Source organism: Chionomys nivalis, chromosome 8, assembly GCF_950005125.1.
Source record: "Chionomys nivalis chromosome 8, mChiNiv1.1, whole genome shotgun sequence".
Classification (NCBI taxonomy): domain Eukaryota; kingdom Metazoa; phylum Chordata; class Mammalia; order Rodentia; family Cricetidae; genus Chionomys; species Chionomys nivalis.
This window is the reverse complement of record NC_080093.1, coordinates 31,996,225-32,014,059: the sequence shown is the minus strand read 5'-3', so window position 1 is coordinate 32,014,059 and position 17,835 is coordinate 31,996,225. Positions and strand designations below refer to the sequence as shown.

Genomic DNA, 17,835 nt, shown 5'->3' with positions numbered 1-17,835 from the left:
TTCTCATCCAAGCGCTTCTTAAAACATATATGACTTTGAAATGAATGGCAAGCCAACATGAATAACCATGAGAATGTGTTTTCAATGCTTCCCGAGGGTTTGGGTGGAGCAACTTACTTTAGCTTTAGACACAGTACGATTTTTATCACCGTCACAAATTATATTGGAAACTGTTTACAGTTACACTTCTCAGGCCAAGCAGCAGCATGGCCTGCTTGATGTTTAGCCACGAGGCTGACAACCTTGGCTTCTGAACAAGAGGCTCCTGGTAGACTTAGTCCTGTATCCTCACTGCTGTCCTCTATACTGCCCACCTACCAACACTAGTGGTGCTTTCTCTGTCCAGTTCTAGGCAAGTTGCTACCTCTTGTGAAGGAGTTCAGTTCCTCTAGAGAGAAGGATATGTAGATAAAAGCCAAGCAGCCCTCTGATCAGAGACTTCTGACTCAGCAGACAGACACAAAAGGACCCTTATCTTGACTTATCTCACAAGCCTTATCACTCTCCTGTGACTGCCTGAACGCTGGCAAGGGCTGAGTTATTCTTAGGCCTTGGACTGAGTTCTTATTTATGATGGTCCACCTTTAGCCTGGCCTCGAGTCTTCCTGTAAAGCGAAAGCTGTGTGAAGATTGGCTGGAGTCCTGGGCTGTCTCCAGGCTTCCTTAGGAGCTCGGGTGAAGGACACTTGAGGAGGTATTGCCAAAGTTACTGCACACTCCACAACTCTGCTTGTTTCTAGAAAGTTCTATTTTTTTGTTTTCATGTCTCCAACAACCCTTCCCCGAGTCTTTTCCTCCTCTTTGAATGTCATTCCTCCCTCCCCGCCCTATTGCCCTGGCGACATTTAGCTGCACCCGTACTAGTTCTGGATGGTCTTCCATCTTTTTCTCTTGTGGCCATTTCTGCATAAATTTCCTGTTAGGGCTCTGTGTGTGTGTGTGTGTGTGTGTGTGTGTCTGTCTGTCTGTCACTATTGTTCTCCTTAACTCCACTCTGCCTGCGACATTCAGGAGAATTGAGAATAAATATAACAAATGGATCTTTTGGTGATGGGTTAAGTGTCAAAACACTTTCGGGCAATGATGTTTTCACTTCAGAATCTCTTTAGGGTTTGGCTTCTCTTTTACTCCATCCCGTGATAAATAAAAATATTGTCCCAGCCAAATCCTAGCCCTTGCAAAACACCTGTGGCATTGTTTCCATCTTTGTTCTTTGTCTCCCATTTCCTACCCCTGGCTGGCCCAGCAGTGGAACACATTACAGAGGTGCGGGGCTCAAGCTGAGGCATGTTGCCCCTGAATCAGTGTGGTCAAGACTGGAGACTGGCCAGCTTCTCCTGGTTGTGTCCTGAGGGATCTCAGTCCCTTTCTTTGGTCTCAAGTTAGCCTGACAGTCCCATTGCTTATGTTTTACATTTTTTAATACGTATAAATCCATGACTGAATTCTGCTTATTATTTTCATCTGGATTCTCTGAGATGTTGTAAACCACATACAAAAGTAAAGAGAAGGTGGAGGTGGTGGTGGGCACAGGAGTTCCGGAGGTGCAACCTTGCACGACTCCCAGGGATTTGGATGTAACTGGGGAGGGAATGAAGAGAGGAGAAGCACACACACAGGTAGTATAAGCTGGAGTGGAGTGTACTGGGCTCTCTTCTGGAGAAACCACAGCAGCCCGGACAGTCAGCATGTTTGGTATAGAGAATTGAACAGAGAGGCAGGGCTATTGAATACTGTTGGAGAATGAGATGGGGTTATCACATACAGATAAACAAGGAAGCAGGGTTTATGGTATATAGCGGGATCAAGGAGGCCAGTTTAGTTCATCTTAGTAGAAGCAGTCTCCGAAGGGAAGCAGTCTTGAGGCTAGAAGCATCTGGGATTGGGGAGAGAAAGCTATAGTGAACATTTTGTGCACACTGTCAATATTTGCATCAGGCCCCCGAGAATGGCTTTGACGTCCCTCTGAGCCCAAGACATGGTACTTGACATGTCTCCTGTGAACAACACATGTTCACTCAGGAATCCAGTCACCCACGGCTTTCTCCACTCCCTTAACTCTTCAGGAAAGTAGAGAGCTCAGCTAGCCTTGATTGGATGGTGTCAGGGGCCAGCCTTGACAAAAATACCCTTTTCCAGAGTGGAGGTGTGGGGATTTAGAAATATAGTAAAGAATACGAAGACGCGAATGGAAATAGTAAAACACAAAAACATATAGGAGAGTATTGGGAGGGAATTTCTCAGCGAATACTGAGAATTCGCCATGTTTAATTTCCAACTGGTTAATAGACCCCTGACCCCAAAAGGTTGGAGTAAGACAAAAGACTGCAGTAACATACAAATTGAAAGTCATGGGCTACGTTCATCCCAGGGACTTAGACCAAACACTCCCTAGGCAAACCACTCCCTGGGTACAATCCCAAGTGAATGGAAATCACTTGGGATTTATGGGAATTTAGTTGGATCCTTAGACTTTTGTTTTAGGTAGGAACCTTCTACTCCACTATTCCAGGAGCCAGGGGTCTAGCAACTAGCCTACCTGTTGACAATAGCCTTGAGAGTGCAGAACTCTTCAGAGAGCAGAGAGAGTACAACTAGATGGAACCTTTGTTTGAGTTAGAAGCGCAATAACCATGAATGAACTAAAAACTAGTCCCAAACTCTCTGACCTCTGGCCTCTTTGGGCCTCCACAGGGTGGTGGTGATGGACTTGCCCTGGTAGGTACTCTGCTTAGTTGGTGCATTGAGAGTCAAAGGATAAAGTGTTCTGTGAAAAATTCTGCTCCTGCAACCCATGTGACTTTGGACCACCAGGCTCTTTCCTGCCTCCCTTTTCAATGGGAGCCTGACACACTGTCCCCTTCACTCAAGGGACTGGAAATGAGTATGAAGCGCATGAGGTGTGTTTAACTCCTACCACTCACATGCAGGTCCTTGGAATTTCCTGGATTGCAATTAGATTGGAGCCTTACATTTTCTCTGGGTTGTCATAGTTGGGGTGGTGACCCTTAAAATTCCGCGGATTTAAACTCCTTTTACTATGCAGATGGAGGTGCCCAGCCTTTTTCAACGGGAGAGGGGGAAGAGAGAGGGAGTCTGGGGCTGATGGCTGTGGGGTTTGGCGTTGTGGGAAGTGCAGCCCGTGGCCTTTTGCTTTGAAAAACATGCTTTCCCCAGTTGTAAAGGCAAAAATGCCTGAATGGGAAGACAGGGTGTACTGCTGAAGAATTCTTGCCAAGAACACAGTGGCCTGGCCCTCAGGGAGTCCTAGTCTGAGGCTGAGGGTAACAAGGCAGGGAGGGGAGGGGGCTGCATTTGCCTGTGTCTGGGTGGCAGCTGTGCTCTCTCTCCCCCAGGCATATTTCCTTCAGTGTGTTCGCCCTTGTGGAATAGGTTGTTCCCATCTGAGACAAGGCACAGCTCTGTCCCCAGCAGAAAAAGATAATAGATTGTCAGTCTCCAAACTTGGTCAAACTCTCTCCAAGACTGAGCCTTGCTCCTCGTGTTTCTGTGACCACCCTGTCATCTCCACCATCAGGTGCTTTGAAGGAAGATGAAAGGGGTAAGGATTTGAGTGGACATGATGGCCACAAGGGAAGTTGAGTTGACCAGCCTAGACTTGAAGCCCTCATGCCCTCTGTCTTGAATTTGTACCTTTGTGATTTGTAGCCTGCATGTCTTCGTAATAATTTGAGCTAAATAATAAAGTTGCCAGCAGAAATGTAGAAGAAGAATAAGCCTAGGACTGCTGGCCTCAGCTCTGTGAGGTCCTCTTCCCGGCTGTGCTTGAGTTATGGACAGTCCTGGTTTTGACAGAGAAGCCCCTTCAGGAGCTCTATCAAGCACTGGGTCAGACGGGGACTTTGAGGTCATCTTGATGATGGTAGACACCAAGTCATAGGTAGATGGAGGGGTCATTTGAGATATTCCCCTCCTAAGCCTCGAGAGAACCAAAGGACCCCAAGGGAAAGTTACCTTTCCAGCATTCCAGGGTAGTAGACTTGACACAGACCTCAGATCTCCAGCTTCCTAGTTGAGGTGGAGGTCAGCCATCAACACTTTCTAGTTCTGAGAGTCTAATCTTTACCATTCTCTAGTCACGTGACCCAGGGTTAAACTATGCACTCATTACACCATGAGTCGACGGAATCTATACTCCTGTGTTAGTATTCCACTTATGTGCTCCAAAGCTTCCCTCTTCCCTCCAAAGATATTTTTTCCTCATAAGAAGTTTAGTTTCCATAAAAAAAAAAGAGGAATATTTATGTGGAGTTGTATGTGTTTTACAACATCTCAGAGAATCCAGATGAAAATAATAAGCAGAATGCAGTCATGGATTTATACGTATTAAAACATGTAACACGGCCGGGCGGTGGTGGCGCACGCCTTTAATCCCAGCACTTGGGAGGTAGAGGCAGGCAGATCTCTGTGAGTTCGAGACCAGCCTGGTCTACAAGAGCTAGTTCCAGGACAGGCTCCAAAACCACAGAGAAACCCTGTCTCGAAACACCAAAAAAAAAAAAAAAAAAAAAAAAAAAAAATGTAACACGTAAGCAGTCGGACTGTCAGGCTCACTCGAGTGTTGCTGTCTTCATTGTTCAAACTTGTGCTATATTACCAAAATACCTATTGAAGCCAATTTCACAACAAACCATAACAGGAACTAAGTAATTTCCTTTAATTCACTAAAAAATGAAGGGGTGTATCAGTTTGTTGATGTTCACGGCCGAACGTTCTAACTTGTAGTGCCTGCGAACTGACGTCAGCTCCCTGAGTTTAAAGAGCTGACCGAGCATGTGTGTGTTTACGTGCGAGGTAGGTGGAAGGCAAACACAAAAGTTACTTCCACCTGCTTTGTTAATCATAAAGAAATAAATAACATTTGGTTCGTAGGGCATTTAAGGTTATAATTCACCCCAGACCCTTCTCCGAGGAAGTACTTGTATTGAGTTCCCAACCCATCTTTAAAAAATGTCTCTATGTATACACCCTGGACACTGGCTGCTCTTTAGTTTTTATTCACAAGATTAATTGAATCAACTTGTTTTTGGAATTTTGCCAGCTGTTAATTCATTGAGGTTTTGTTTGTGTTTGTTTTGTGACGTGGTCTCACTCTGTAGCCCAGGCTGGCCTAGGTGTCTCAGTGATCTATCCTCAACATCCCAAGTGCTGCTCTTGCAGGTGTGAAGTGCCAGACCCAACTACTATCGGGTATTTTCCAAGCCCAGAGCGCATGTAGATTGAAGGTGCAGGGGACACAGGATGGAAGAGCAGGGTTCTGCTTTTGTGGGCTTGCTGTATAGAGGTTCAGGAATGGAACGGGAATGGAGCCAATGAGGGTTTTTCACCTCCCACTTCAGTCTCATTGCAATTCTGCCATTGCGTGCTAGGTATTCGAGTCACTTGGGGGGTGGGGCGGCGCCATTCTGTTTTCGTGAGGTTGACAGCAAAAGTATTTTCCCTGTGTACATGTGGGTCAGCGGGACAGCTCCTGAACAAGGGACAGGTATTACTGTAGTGGCATTCAGCTGTGTTGCTAGGACTGTTGATCTCTACGGGAATTCGGAAGACATCTTATTTACTCATTTTGTCTCGTCAGTCATTTCCTAGTGGGGGAATGCCGGGAAGGCTTGGAGGCTGGGTGACAGAGTAGCACACAGTTAAGTCTGGAGAAACATAATGTCCATTCCTAAACACAGACAGCTACCCTCTGGCACCCTTGACCAGAGGCCTAGCACAAATCAGGAACCATAGTAGTCCAAGTGGTTACTTGGTTTCTGTTACTTGTCTGGGAGGAGGCTGAGTTGTCTTTGTTGGTTTTGATGACTTCTGGTTCAGTAGTTGTGGTTGGTAGACAGGCATGCACACTGTGGTAGTTTTGGACTTTGTTGTTTTTCTTTTTGTATGTGCTATCTCATCTGACTCCAGGAAGTATCGAGAACCTACCTAGTAATGAACCCATACTAGTATGATCCCCATAGCTTGCTTGCTTTTTTTCTTTCCTACCTTTCTTTATTTCAAAACAGGGTCTCTCTGTGTAGCCCTGGCTGTCCTGGAACTTGCTCTGTAGACTAGGCTGGCTTCAAACTCATAGAGACCACCAACCTGCCTCTGCCTCCCAAGTGCTGGGTTTAAGGTGTGTGCCACCACCTCCCGGCTATCTTTCTTCTTTTTCTATAATGGGACTTTTCTTTTTATTATCAATTGGTAGACTTGTATCTCCCCCCCCACACACACACACCCCTTAGTCATCTAGAATTCTTTGTGAAGTTTTTATTGCCTTGTTGACTTATGAAAATGAGTCTTGGAGGGGTACTTATTTGTAAAGGATTTTCTATTCCAGTGGTTTGGGGAGTGGGGGTGGGGGCAGGCAGGGCTTAGTGACTTCTAAGGTGTCTAAGCCCGTCTATAATGAAGAGTGTCTGTTGTGTTTAGTCATACATTCAGACTTGTTTAGATCCTGCTTATGTGTTAAATTCCAGCTACTCCAGCCAGTCTCTCTGTATCCTGGATGATTTATGTTTCTGGGGAATCACTTAGAGCATGTGTTTTTTAAAACAAGTGGTCTTCATAAAGACTGGGGCCCAGGGATATATATCACACTCATTCAAACATCTGGAGGAGACAGGGTAGCTCTGTTTGATGTTAGTTATAGAAATGGCACCATCAAATTCTAGCAACTGTTTTATTTGGATCTGAACACCATGTTTAAAACAGCCCTTTCTTTTCTTTCCTTTTCCCCTTCTCTCCAGCTTGGTGTCACTCTGCTGACTGGCAGAGCCAGGAGAAGTAGATGTCCACACCTACGGACCCAGCTGCGATGCCCCACCCGGGGCCCTCCCCAGGGCCCGGACCGTCTCCTGGACCAATTCTGGGGCCTAGTCCAGGACCAGGACCATCTCCAGGTTCTGTCCACAGCATGATGGGGCCCAGTCCTGGACCTCCCAGCGTCTCACATCCTATGTCAGCAATGGGCTCTGCAGATTTCCCCCAGGAAGGAATGCACCAGATGCATAAGGTAGGATTTTGAGTATTCCTTCCCACTTGACCTGTCTTCCCAGACCTGACTGGGTACCGTCCTGTCCTGATGACTCTCCTGCTTTTTCCTGTTGTTAACATGAGGATCTAGTTAGAAATCTGTGTTAGTTTGCAGCTGGGCGTTGGTGGCGCACGCCTTTAATCCCTGCACTAGGGAGGCAGAGGCAGGTGGATCTCTGTGAGTTCGAGGCCAGCCCGGTCTACAAGAGCTAGTTCCAGGACAGGCTCCAAAGCTATAGAGAAACCCTGTCTCGAAAAACAAAAACAAACAAGCAAACAAAAAAGAAATCTGTGCTAATTTGCCTGTTATTAAAAATATTCCTGAAATCCCAGTTCTTGGCAGATTGAAGCAAGAGGATCATACATTTGAGGCCAACCTGGACTATGTAAGGAGATTCTGTCTCAAGAAAAACAAAAACAAAAAACCAGGCATCCTGAAACTAATGTAAAACAGACTGCCATTGCTGTACTTTCACTGTTATAGATGGCCCAGTAGTAAAGATGTCTTTTTAAAATACAAAGGATTAGTGGGTTAAAGGTATTTTGTCTTGGTGATTAAGTACATTAGTAAATAAAACTCCCTCCTCTCTCTCTCTCTCTCTCTCTCTCTCTCTCTCTCTTTTGTTTTTTGTTTTTTTTTTTTTTTTTTTTTTTTTTGGTTTTTTCGAGACTGGGTTTCTCTGTGGCTTTGGAGCCTGTCCTGGAACTAGCTCTTGTAGACCAGGCTGGTCTCGAACTCACAGAGATCCGCCTGCCTCTGCCTCCCGAGTGCTGGGATTAAAGGCGTGCGCCACCATCGCCCGGCTCTCCATCTCTCATATAATTTTATCATCCGTAAATCAATATATCAAAAATTTCTTCTTCCCTAAAAATATTGACATTTATTTAATAAAACTAGGTCTTTAAGAGTGGCAGGTCAAAGTCTTTTTCTAAAGATATTTCAGGGCCTGGAGAGATGGATCGGCAGTTAAGATTACTTGCTGATCTTGCAGGACTGATATTGAGCCACTAACCGCAACCTGTAACTGCAGCTGCAGTGATCTGACTTCCTTTCCTGGACTCCTCAGGCATCCCGACCGTGGCACACACGAACAATAAATAAATAGATAACATCTTTATTTTTCAAAAGACTTTTTAAAAATTGAATAGTTTCTAGGGAATTCTTCCCATTTGGTTTATTGAGATAGGTAGATAGCTCAGGTTGGTCCCAGAGTCTCCACAGTCCTGCTCAGTCTCCAGGGTGGTGAGTGAGCTGCTGTGGGGAATCTTGGGAATTCTCTGTCTCTGTGAAGCAGCCTCACTCTGGATCAGAAGATCTGCTTGTTCATTTCTAGAATAGTTTCTAGCGATCCCCTCCCTATGAGATCTTTGTGGTGAGGATGATCACGTAGGTACTGTTTGGCCTTGAGCCCTTATAGGAAATGCTAAAGATCGCCTCTTTGAGTAAGAAAGTTCCTCTTTGAGTCTTTCTATGAAGGTTAGCCAATCAAAGAAAACTAATCCTGTGTTCTTGAAAGTCTTGCTTCATGAGGCAAGTGTGGGCTTTGCATCCCTGCGGATGATGTCACATGTGGGGCTGCCCCTATCCATGCAGCATGGATACCCACATCCTCTGGAGAAAGAGCCGTAATGGCATATAAGAGATTTCTCCTGAGGAACTAACCTCTGGAGAAGTCCCACAGTTTGCAGTCAGCAGGCTGGAGACCCAGAGGAGCCAGTGGAAATGTGAAAGGCCAATCCTGTAAACTCTGGTGCAAGGTCAGGAGACCCACTCCCAGAGACCTGCGCCCGACCTGTGCCTTTTCTTGTCTTCATCCTCTGCATGAATTTGGGATGATGCCCGCTGCATAGGCCAGGGTACTCTGCTTTCTTCAGTTTCTATTCAAATGCTAATCTTATTTGGAAACCCCTTGAAGACACACCCAGATATAAACTTCACCAAGTATTCAGACACCAGTGGTCAAGGTTTCACGGAAAGTGAGCCGTCACAGTGGACAAGTGCTAGGAGACACTCATTTGAAACAAAAGCATCTTCAGGGGAAGGGGTGGGTCTTACCTCACTCTGTAGGACTTCAGGTCATTTTCAAGGTAGGGCATTAGAATCCCAAAGAGAAGGTCTACTTATAAAAGTCACTTGATGATTTCCAAATATTGTGATTTCCAAATATTTGCTTATCGTGAAAAGTGGAATGGTACCAAGAAAAATGAGTGAGTTAGTTACCCAAGTAAACAGCTGTACACACATTCTACACCTTCCTTTTTTCCGTATTTGGCAACAGGACAGGCTCAGCACAGGTATGCATAGGCAGCGGTGGGCTTTTTTCTAATCACAGACCCATGCTGTCTCTATTGATAGCCCTGAAACATCCTCTTTTTATTTAAAGATGTACTTCTGTAGTATCCCCAAGTTTGCATGCCCCCTCTTTTCTTTTTCTTTTTTTTTTGGTTTGTTTGTTGGTGATAGAGTCTCATGTACCTCATGGTAGCCTTGACGTCACTGTGTAACCCAGAATGGCCTTGGACTCTTCTCCTCCCACCTCTGGACTGCTGGGATTACAAGTTTGCGTCATCATGCCTGGCTGCCCTCCTTAAAAAAAAAAAAAAAAAAAAAAAAAAAAAAAATCTGTGTTTGACTTGTCATGTCTACAGAACCAAAGCCTCTTACTTTCCATGACATATTATGGGTTGACATCTTGACATACTGAAGTCATTGAGTCAGCTCCTGTTCTGTTAACTTCGGGATGTATTCTAGATCTGCTTTGCCCTTGTGGACTCTGTCCCTGTGTCACAGAACCTTGGGATGACCTGAGGATAAAGGCCTTGCCTTCCAAAGGAAAGAAAAAAATGTGGAGGACTTGTTTAGTTAACCTTTGTGATTGAAGCATTTAAAAATTAAATGTGTGGGTGAGGCTTGGTCCTGCCCTGCTTTTCTATTGGGCAGTCTTATTGATTGTCATCTCTTCTGGCCCATGGCTTTTGTCCTGATCCGTTCTCTCGCTATTTTCTACACTCCTGGGTACTCCCTTTTGTTTGGTGTTGGTCTTGCCTGTGAGCTCTGCAGTTTTTCCTCTTGAGCCCTGCAGATTTTACCAGCCCGTTCCCCCGTCTTGCAGCTTCTGAGAGAGCTCTCTGCCTGAGGACCTGGGTGAACCCGAGGAGCACACACCTGCGGGCCAGATGCCTTCACTTTCTTCCTTCTTTTTCAGGCGGCTGTGCTCCTTGTCTTCCTCCTCCATCTCCCTCTGAGCTTCAGCTTTTCGCTTTTCAACATCCCTGAAAATAAGTAAACAAGTGGCCTAAATACATCTGCTGCATGGCTTTGATTTCCTCTCTATTATTACTACTTAACAGACTCAGTGACACTCTTTATACCAGATTCTTCCCATTTTTCTTCTGAGCATCCTCTTTATGGTAAAATTTCCCTCTTTTCAAGTGCATGCTTTTGACTCTGCAGAAATTAACTTTCTTTTCTCCAAAACTGCAAACACTCATACTTTCTTGCTTGAAGTCATTTGGTTTTTATAAACTCTTGGAAATGTTCCTTCCAGGCTGTTTGGAAAATTGCTATTACAGTTGGGGAAGAATAGACTTTTCCTTTTCCAAGCGCATGCTCCATTGCCTGATTCTGGATTGGATTAACATCAGTTCATTCTCTATGTATTGTATGTCTATCACGCTCTGGGCCTCAGGTCCAATGTCCAGCCCCTGTGCTTGTTATTTATTTCCAGCCTGTGCCTTTAGCCTCTTCTTCCCTCCCCCTGCAGCATATCTCCCCCCCCCACCCCTGCTTTCACTCCCTCCTTTTCATACTCACCCCCCATTGCTTCTCAGCCCTGCATGTTCTTCTCCTTCCCAACTGCCATGGAACCTTCTGGTTCAACTTTTTAACTTTCCTTAGTTCATTCATCCAGTGAAGAAAAATTACCAGGAAAATAGGTCACCTCAACCATTTCACGTAGCCTTCATTTGGACTCCAGAATAAGTTCAATACGTCACGGGTTTTATGCTTTATTTACAGAGGTATGAGGGGGAGTAATATTCATCTACCCTGTGAACGGTACTTTTTAATTGTCAGGTTTAAAACAGATTGTAACATTGGTCAAAGAATGAAACGGTTTTTAAAGCCTTATTTTTTGACTTAGAGAGGTTTTGCTCATCTTATTGGTGTGATCTTTCTTATTTTACTTATGAAGTACATAATATAGGACTGTAGAAGAGACAGTAGATGGTTGTGTTGTATCTTTAAAGACTAGAGGTATCTTCTGATGGTCTTGTTAGAAGTACTCTGCCTTATGGAGGTGTCTAATGGATGCCCTGTGCATGTTTTAGCCCATGGACGGGATACACGACAAGGGGATTGTCGACGATGTCCACTGTGGATCTATGAAGAGCACCAGCCTGCGCACACCACACCCAGGAATGGGCCCTCCACAGAGCCCAATGGATCAGCACAGCCAAGGTTTGTGTCCTCTGCACAGTGGAGTTTTGTCTTCGTACCATACAATTTCAGTCTTTCCTGGTGGTAGTTTAATTACGGCTTTAACCTAGGTGTCTAAAGATGGTTAAATCCAGTTAGCTTTCTTTCTCTGGAGAAATCTGCTACCCTCTTCACCCAACAAAAAAAAATTACTCATCTGGGTAATTTTATTTTCAAAGTCCTAGTAATTTTATCAACCTAATGCATACAAATATGCTATTCGGAGCTTCATGTCATTTATCAAGAATCTTTATTATGATCTTGTAAGGTAAATGATGTCACACCCAACTCATTGAGGGAGCTAAAGTTTAGGGAGTTTCCTTATTTCTCTGACTATACAGCCGGTAATTGATAAAGGCCAAAAGGGAATCTAGGTCTCTCTGTCAGCAGCAGCATGTAAAAGTAAGATGAACTAAACTCCTATGTCCCTTGAGGTAACACTTACATATTGGGTCAAAGGTGATGTTTTCTGTTAGCGAAACTACCTGCCATTCTTGTTAGGTGACTCTGTAGGTCTCCTAGGCTTGCCCTAGCAAATAACTGTTGCTCAAAACAAACCTAACCTCTTGTAGATCTAGGGACAAAAAGTTCATGACCAAGGTGTCAGGAAAGACTGCTATTTCTTAACGTTCCAGAGACGAACCCTCCCCTGCTCTGCTGATTGCAGTAAACCTTGGCATTCACAAAACATTCCAGTGTCCACCTTCGTCACCACAAGGCATTTTCACTGTCCGTCTCAGTAGCCAGCTCTTCTCTGATATTTGGGTCAAGATGGATCCTAATCTAGTAGATCTTCTTAATTTGGTGACATCGCATCGACCCTCTATCCAGAAGATGCGGCATTCACAGGTAGAGAGGGTCGGCTATCAATGTGTATTTCTTTGTGGGGAGCAACGCACACAATTCAACCCTTCGCCATAGCCAATTAATATGTGAATTTTTCTCCTTCACGTCATTGATGTCATGTCTCCTTCCTTCGCTATTGAAGGGATATCAAGATACTTCAGAGCCATTAAAATACACCATAGCCTGCTTTCAGAATCATCATTTGGTCATTTTCACACACGAAGGCCATGTATTCATCTGGGTCAGCTGACACTGGTATGTGGATATTCTGCTGGGACACCGTGGTTTGCTCGTCATACATACTTCCCTGTAATTAAGTGTTTAAGTTTCTCTCCATTTACAGTGGGATTGTGATAGAAAAACTTGGCTGGGAGGATTTAGAGAGCCGAGTCCATAGTTACCTTCTTTCTGAAATATAAATCAGAGGTTGTGGAGACTGGCATCAGGGTGTCCCTGTTATCTGCAGCCTTGAACATCCTAGGGTCTGATGTGAATCTTGTTGGCAGGCCAGATGACTCATGAAATCGTGACCTTGTAGAAAACTAATCTGAAGGAATGAGGCCTTTTGAAGGCCCGGAAGGAGAAATTTGACTCATGAGTGCTGAGAATGAATTGTGGCGACAGCTTTAGGTTCACCGATTAAGTTCTGAGGGGCCATGTGTGCTCATAGCCATAATGAGACCACAGTTTTACTACCTGCGAGGTATGGAGGAATTACATGCAGTCACTCCTAAGGCCGTATAGGAGCTTGAACGTGTTCTGCTCGGACATTGTCCTACATCTGGAGGTGATGCTGAGTGACAGCTCTCGAACAAAGGAACGATGACCCCTGATTGTTAAAACTGAGAACAGTTTCACGTTGGTTTCTCCTAAAAACTCTCCAGTAGCTTGGCTCCCCTTCCTATCTTAAGAATATCCTATTTACCTTTTGATTTCCAGTGCTTGGCCGGATGGCCAGTGCATGACTGTATGCACACTCAGTAAACAGTTCCATTAGATACAAAAACAAATTGTACACTTTGAACTAGAGCTCAGTCTTTGTGTAAATTGCACTAGTTATTGGGAGGCCCTTTAGTCAGTGGAGTCAGAACTAGACTGTACTGTTATTCCATAGAAGAGTAAAATACCCTGTAGACTGGGGAGTAAGTTATTTATAAGTTGTGTGTTTGTTTAAATAGAGCAGTATTAGTATAATGCATTTCTGTTCTAAGTAATGATCTAAAAAGAACTTCGACTTAGTAATAATATGCATCTTAAAAATCCCATTGTGGGAACTTCTTCCTAAACACACAGGTATAGAGAGGTCCATCTTATAGCTGTAACCGGTTCAATACATGCTAAGTGACTTTAGGGCGTTGGTTGGAAGGCAAAACCATTTCTCTCAGTGTACCTCATGGTCACTATGAAAGCTCTGTTTCTTTTTAGCACAGTGGTTTGAGAAAGCCTTTATAGGCGTGCGCGCATGTGTGTGTGTATGTGTGTATACACATATATGGATAGTACATATAAAATTGGTATTTAAAAAGTTTGAAGCCGGGCGGTGGTGGCGCACGCCTTTAATCCCAGCACTCGGGAGGCAGAGGCAGGCGGATCTCTGTGAGTTCGAGACCAGCCTGGTCTACAAGAGCTAGTTCCAGGACAGGCTCCAAAACCACAGAGAAACCCAGTCTCGAAAACCAAAAAAAAAAAAAAAAAAAAAAAAAAAGTTTGAGAATATTAAAGAAGACAGCTTATTGCTTCTCTCTAAGGCAAGGTGAAACTTGAGCGATAATAACTCTTGAAGACTAGTGAAGGAAAACTGCCATTTTTTGTGGCGCTTTGGATGAGGAAATCAAATAAAACTTCCAGAAGAGTGGCACCTACATCCATGGTGTCGTCTTCAGGCAAGCGTCTACTCATTTGGAGGCCATCTCTTCCCTCCGTTTCCTCAGTGAAGGATAATTACCAAGATAGGTTATGCCAATGCACCATATAGATTCTGTATTTCCTCAAGTTTTATGGGATGTTACTCATGAAGGAAAAAAAAAAACCTCTCTGAGGCTGAGCCACTGTCATTTTTTAATGTCACAGTGACAGAGTGATTCTATTAGCATCTTCTGTGGATCCCGGGAAGTCATTTCTTTCCGCCCCCAGTTTCTTCTTTGTCAAATTTAAGGTGAAATTTCTTACTTTATTGGTTGATCCTGCAGTATGGGTTTTATTCTGTTTCTTTCCTTCTTGTCAAATTCATCGATACTTTTCTGGGTTGGTTTCTCAGTCGCCAGGTATGCTATGCTAGTTGGTTTTGCATTATTACAAAATATTTCAGACAATCCGCTTAGAAAGAGAGAAAATTTATTGGTTCAATGAATGACAAATGTTTCAATCCACCTTAGCTCTGTGAACTTAGGCCTAAGGTGGCAAAGATCAGGGAGTAGAGGAGACCTGCTTACCTTATAGCACCCCAGAAGCAGAGACACAGAGAGAGGAATCAGGGTCCTAATATCCCCTTCAGTATCACCCCGCTTACTCACCTTCCTTCCAGTAAATACCACCTCTTTAAAGATCTATCAACTCCCACTTGTGTCGAGCTGAGGCCCAAACCTGCATCCAACATAAAGACCTTCAGAGTACATTCTAGATGCAAACTGTCTGTTGCAGGTTCTTTTGTTTTATTTTATGAGATTTGAGTTCATCTGTTCAATTGCCTTTGTAACATGGTCTTGTTCTTGGCTCAACCTCACAGCAAAGCCTTATTCAGGATCTCAGAGTGGTTTGATAAGCCACTTTATGCAGTTGCGTTTATATGGGTTTGTCCAGCATTGCAGTCCGTTGTGTCAGGCAGTCTGTGGCTTGTGGGTGCGCCTTTTACTTGACAGCTTAGGAAACGGGAAAGGCTGGGTGGGCAGCAGGAGATTCACCTTAACCCCCAGTGTCATACCTTCCTACCTTGAGAATGTAAATTTCTATGGTAAGAAGGTTTTCCTTCTTGTAGCCTACTTAGAGTTGGCAAAAAAAAGATATATCAGCGACCACTTTGTACTAACTTACCTTTAAGGGGTGAGTATCAGCTTCATTAACAAGGAAAGATTGACAGCAAAAGTTCAGAGTCTTATTGATACCCGATTCATCGTTATGAATAGCAGCATGTTGGAATATTTCTACTAGTCTAACAGGCTGGCTTCAGGGAGATTTCTGTGGCTCACTTACATAGACGACTAACTAGAGCCCCAGTCCTGGTGTTGTATGCTCCCTGGTGCAGTAGGGATTTGGTGTTGAGACCTAGCAGTCTTCTCTGTGGTAGGAGTTCCCCACATGGTATTCTAGTTCTTAGCCATCAACAGAAGAATATGAGTTCTTATTGGGGGATCGTGCTAAATTTGTTCAATCTCCAAATGGCAAAACCACATTTAAAAGTAACTGTATCATTTATTTTCTCTGGGATTCAGAATGGTGGTGGTGTGTGAGGGTCACCTACCCGTCGACCTCTGTGACCATGCAGCTCTGCTCTTCAGACTGGACATGGGTTCAAACACACAGGCCTGCGGTGACCTTTATGATAACTGTAGATTAGATTATGGAGTATATGCATTAGAGCCAGACAGGCTTGGTTTCAACCTGACTGTGAAGATTTACTTGGGTGACACTGAGTAACTCACTCACTCTCTGAGCCTCCGCAGCCTTACCTTGGAGCATGAGGTGGCAGGGTTTGCCGTCAGAGGGCTGTGACGAAGATTGATACAGCAGTATATGCTCACCCCTATGTGCTCTGGAACTTCTGCCATTTCTGTGCCTACAGCTGTCCATTGGCTGGCATCATCTTGATTCGCCTCTGCCTGGTGACACCTGCCTACAGTGGAATAGTCCTCTGAACACAGACGATCCCCAGGGCCGTAGTGATAACTAGTGATTTAACCAGTGACTGATCCTGAAGGAGTTTAAATACCCTGACTTCTTCACTCCTTCCCTGGAATAATTGCAGGTAGTTTATTTATCTTGTGTCCCAAAGCGTCTGCAGTGGATTAATCTTCAGGTCCTGCTGCAACAGCTGGCTTGGTAATGCATTTTTTATTGGCTACCTTCCCTCCCATATATCACCTCTCCAGACTCCTCGCAGTGTCCCTGCACCTCCCATATAAATTCCCTGCATTCAGCCCTGGGCTCAGCCTGATGCTGGACAAACTCAGTTGAGATGCTGGGAACAGTCATAGCATGGTAACGGCAGCTCCAGGCCCCCAGTAATTGCTTGTTAGTCACAGCTTGCATGATAACCAACCAAATAATATTAGATTTCTTCATAAGACACTGCTTATCCTGCACGGAGCCACTTTAGACCTCTTTGTGCTTTGGGTAGCTTAGCTCTGCCTCTGATGCAGAATCTCTGCCCTTCGTCGTCGTTCCTGCAGGTGGACAATCACCGTAGACAGTTTGCCTTCTAGGGTACGAGGGGCTATCTATGATCTCAAATGTGGCCGGAGGAATAGGGATGTTCTGTGAGCATGAAATGCCGGGTGTCAAAGCCCTGCAGTGAAAAAACAGTGCAGAGTCCCTCTTTTTGAAGTGCTAATCTTGTGAGCGTTATATAAACTGTTCTTAAGTTACCTTTACCTGTTTCTTTGACATTTTTAATGTGCTTACCAGATAATTTTAAATTACAGATAAGCTGTATTAGAGACTAAATTTCTAAGATATATGCAATTGTCAACTTATCCATACCTTAAATTTCTATCATGTAGTGTTTCTCTGGTGGGTTATTCGAGTATTCCAGTCTACCTCTCTCTCGGGTCACCTGCTACAGCCTGTGATCTTGTGTTTTATTTTAGGTTATATGTCACCACACCCGTCTCCTTTGGGAGCCCCAGAGCACGTCTCCAGCCCGATCTCTGGAGGAGGCCCAACCCCACCCCAGATGCCACCGAGCCAGCCAGGGCCACTCATCCCAGGAGATCTGCAGCAGGCCATGAACCAGCCTAACAGAGGTCCCTCGCCTTTCAGTCCTGTCCAGCTACATCAGCTTCGAGCTCAGATTTTAGCTTACAAAATGTTGGCCAGGGGCCAGCCCCTCCCCGAAACACTGCAGCTTGCAGTCCAGGGGAAAAGGACCTTGCCTGGCATGCAGCAGCAACAACAGCAGCAGCAACAGCAACAGCAGCCTCAGCAGCAACAGCAGCAGCCCCAGCAGCCTCAGCAGCAGGCGCAGCCACAGCAACAGCAGCAGCAGCCAGCCCTTGTTAGCTACAACAGACCATCTGGTAGGTTAATACCCAACTGAATGAACAGCACTGTGGTTCAGTTTGGAGAAGCAGTCTTTAGCACACAGACTTACTAGTTTGGTAGAAGGTCGCGGCCGACCGAACTCTTTTCTATGCCTCTTTCTGTTCCACTGAGATTGGCTGAGATTCTTGGTTCCTGCTATAAAGGATCCTAGAGCAGTGTTTCTTAGTCAGAAACCCTCCCGCAAGCTGGGAATCTGGGGAGAAAGCACATAAGCACAT

At 44.7% G+C, this 17,835-nt stretch overlaps 1 protein-coding gene across 4 annotated transcripts in view; it reads left to right on the top strand.

Annotated features, from left to right (window-relative positions):
• The window catches only part of Smarca2 (SWI/SNF related, matrix associated, actin dependent regulator of chromatin, subfamily a, member 2), a 167,918-nt gene that overhangs the window by 8,111 nt on the left and 141,972 nt on the right, over positions 1-17,835 (top strand). For all 4 annotated transcript variants that reach the window (XM_057777157.1, XM_057777158.1, XM_057777159.1 and 1 more), the window contains exons 2-4: positions 6,753-7,018; positions 11,368-11,497; positions 17,164-17,592. In XM_057777157.1, the coding sequence (XP_057633140.1) occupies positions 6,794-7,018; positions 11,368-11,497; positions 17,164-17,592 (784 nt within the window). In that variant the 5' untranslated portion in view covers positions 6,753-6,793. The remainder of the gene's footprint in view (positions 1-6,752; positions 7,019-11,367; positions 11,498-17,163; positions 17,593-17,835) is intronic.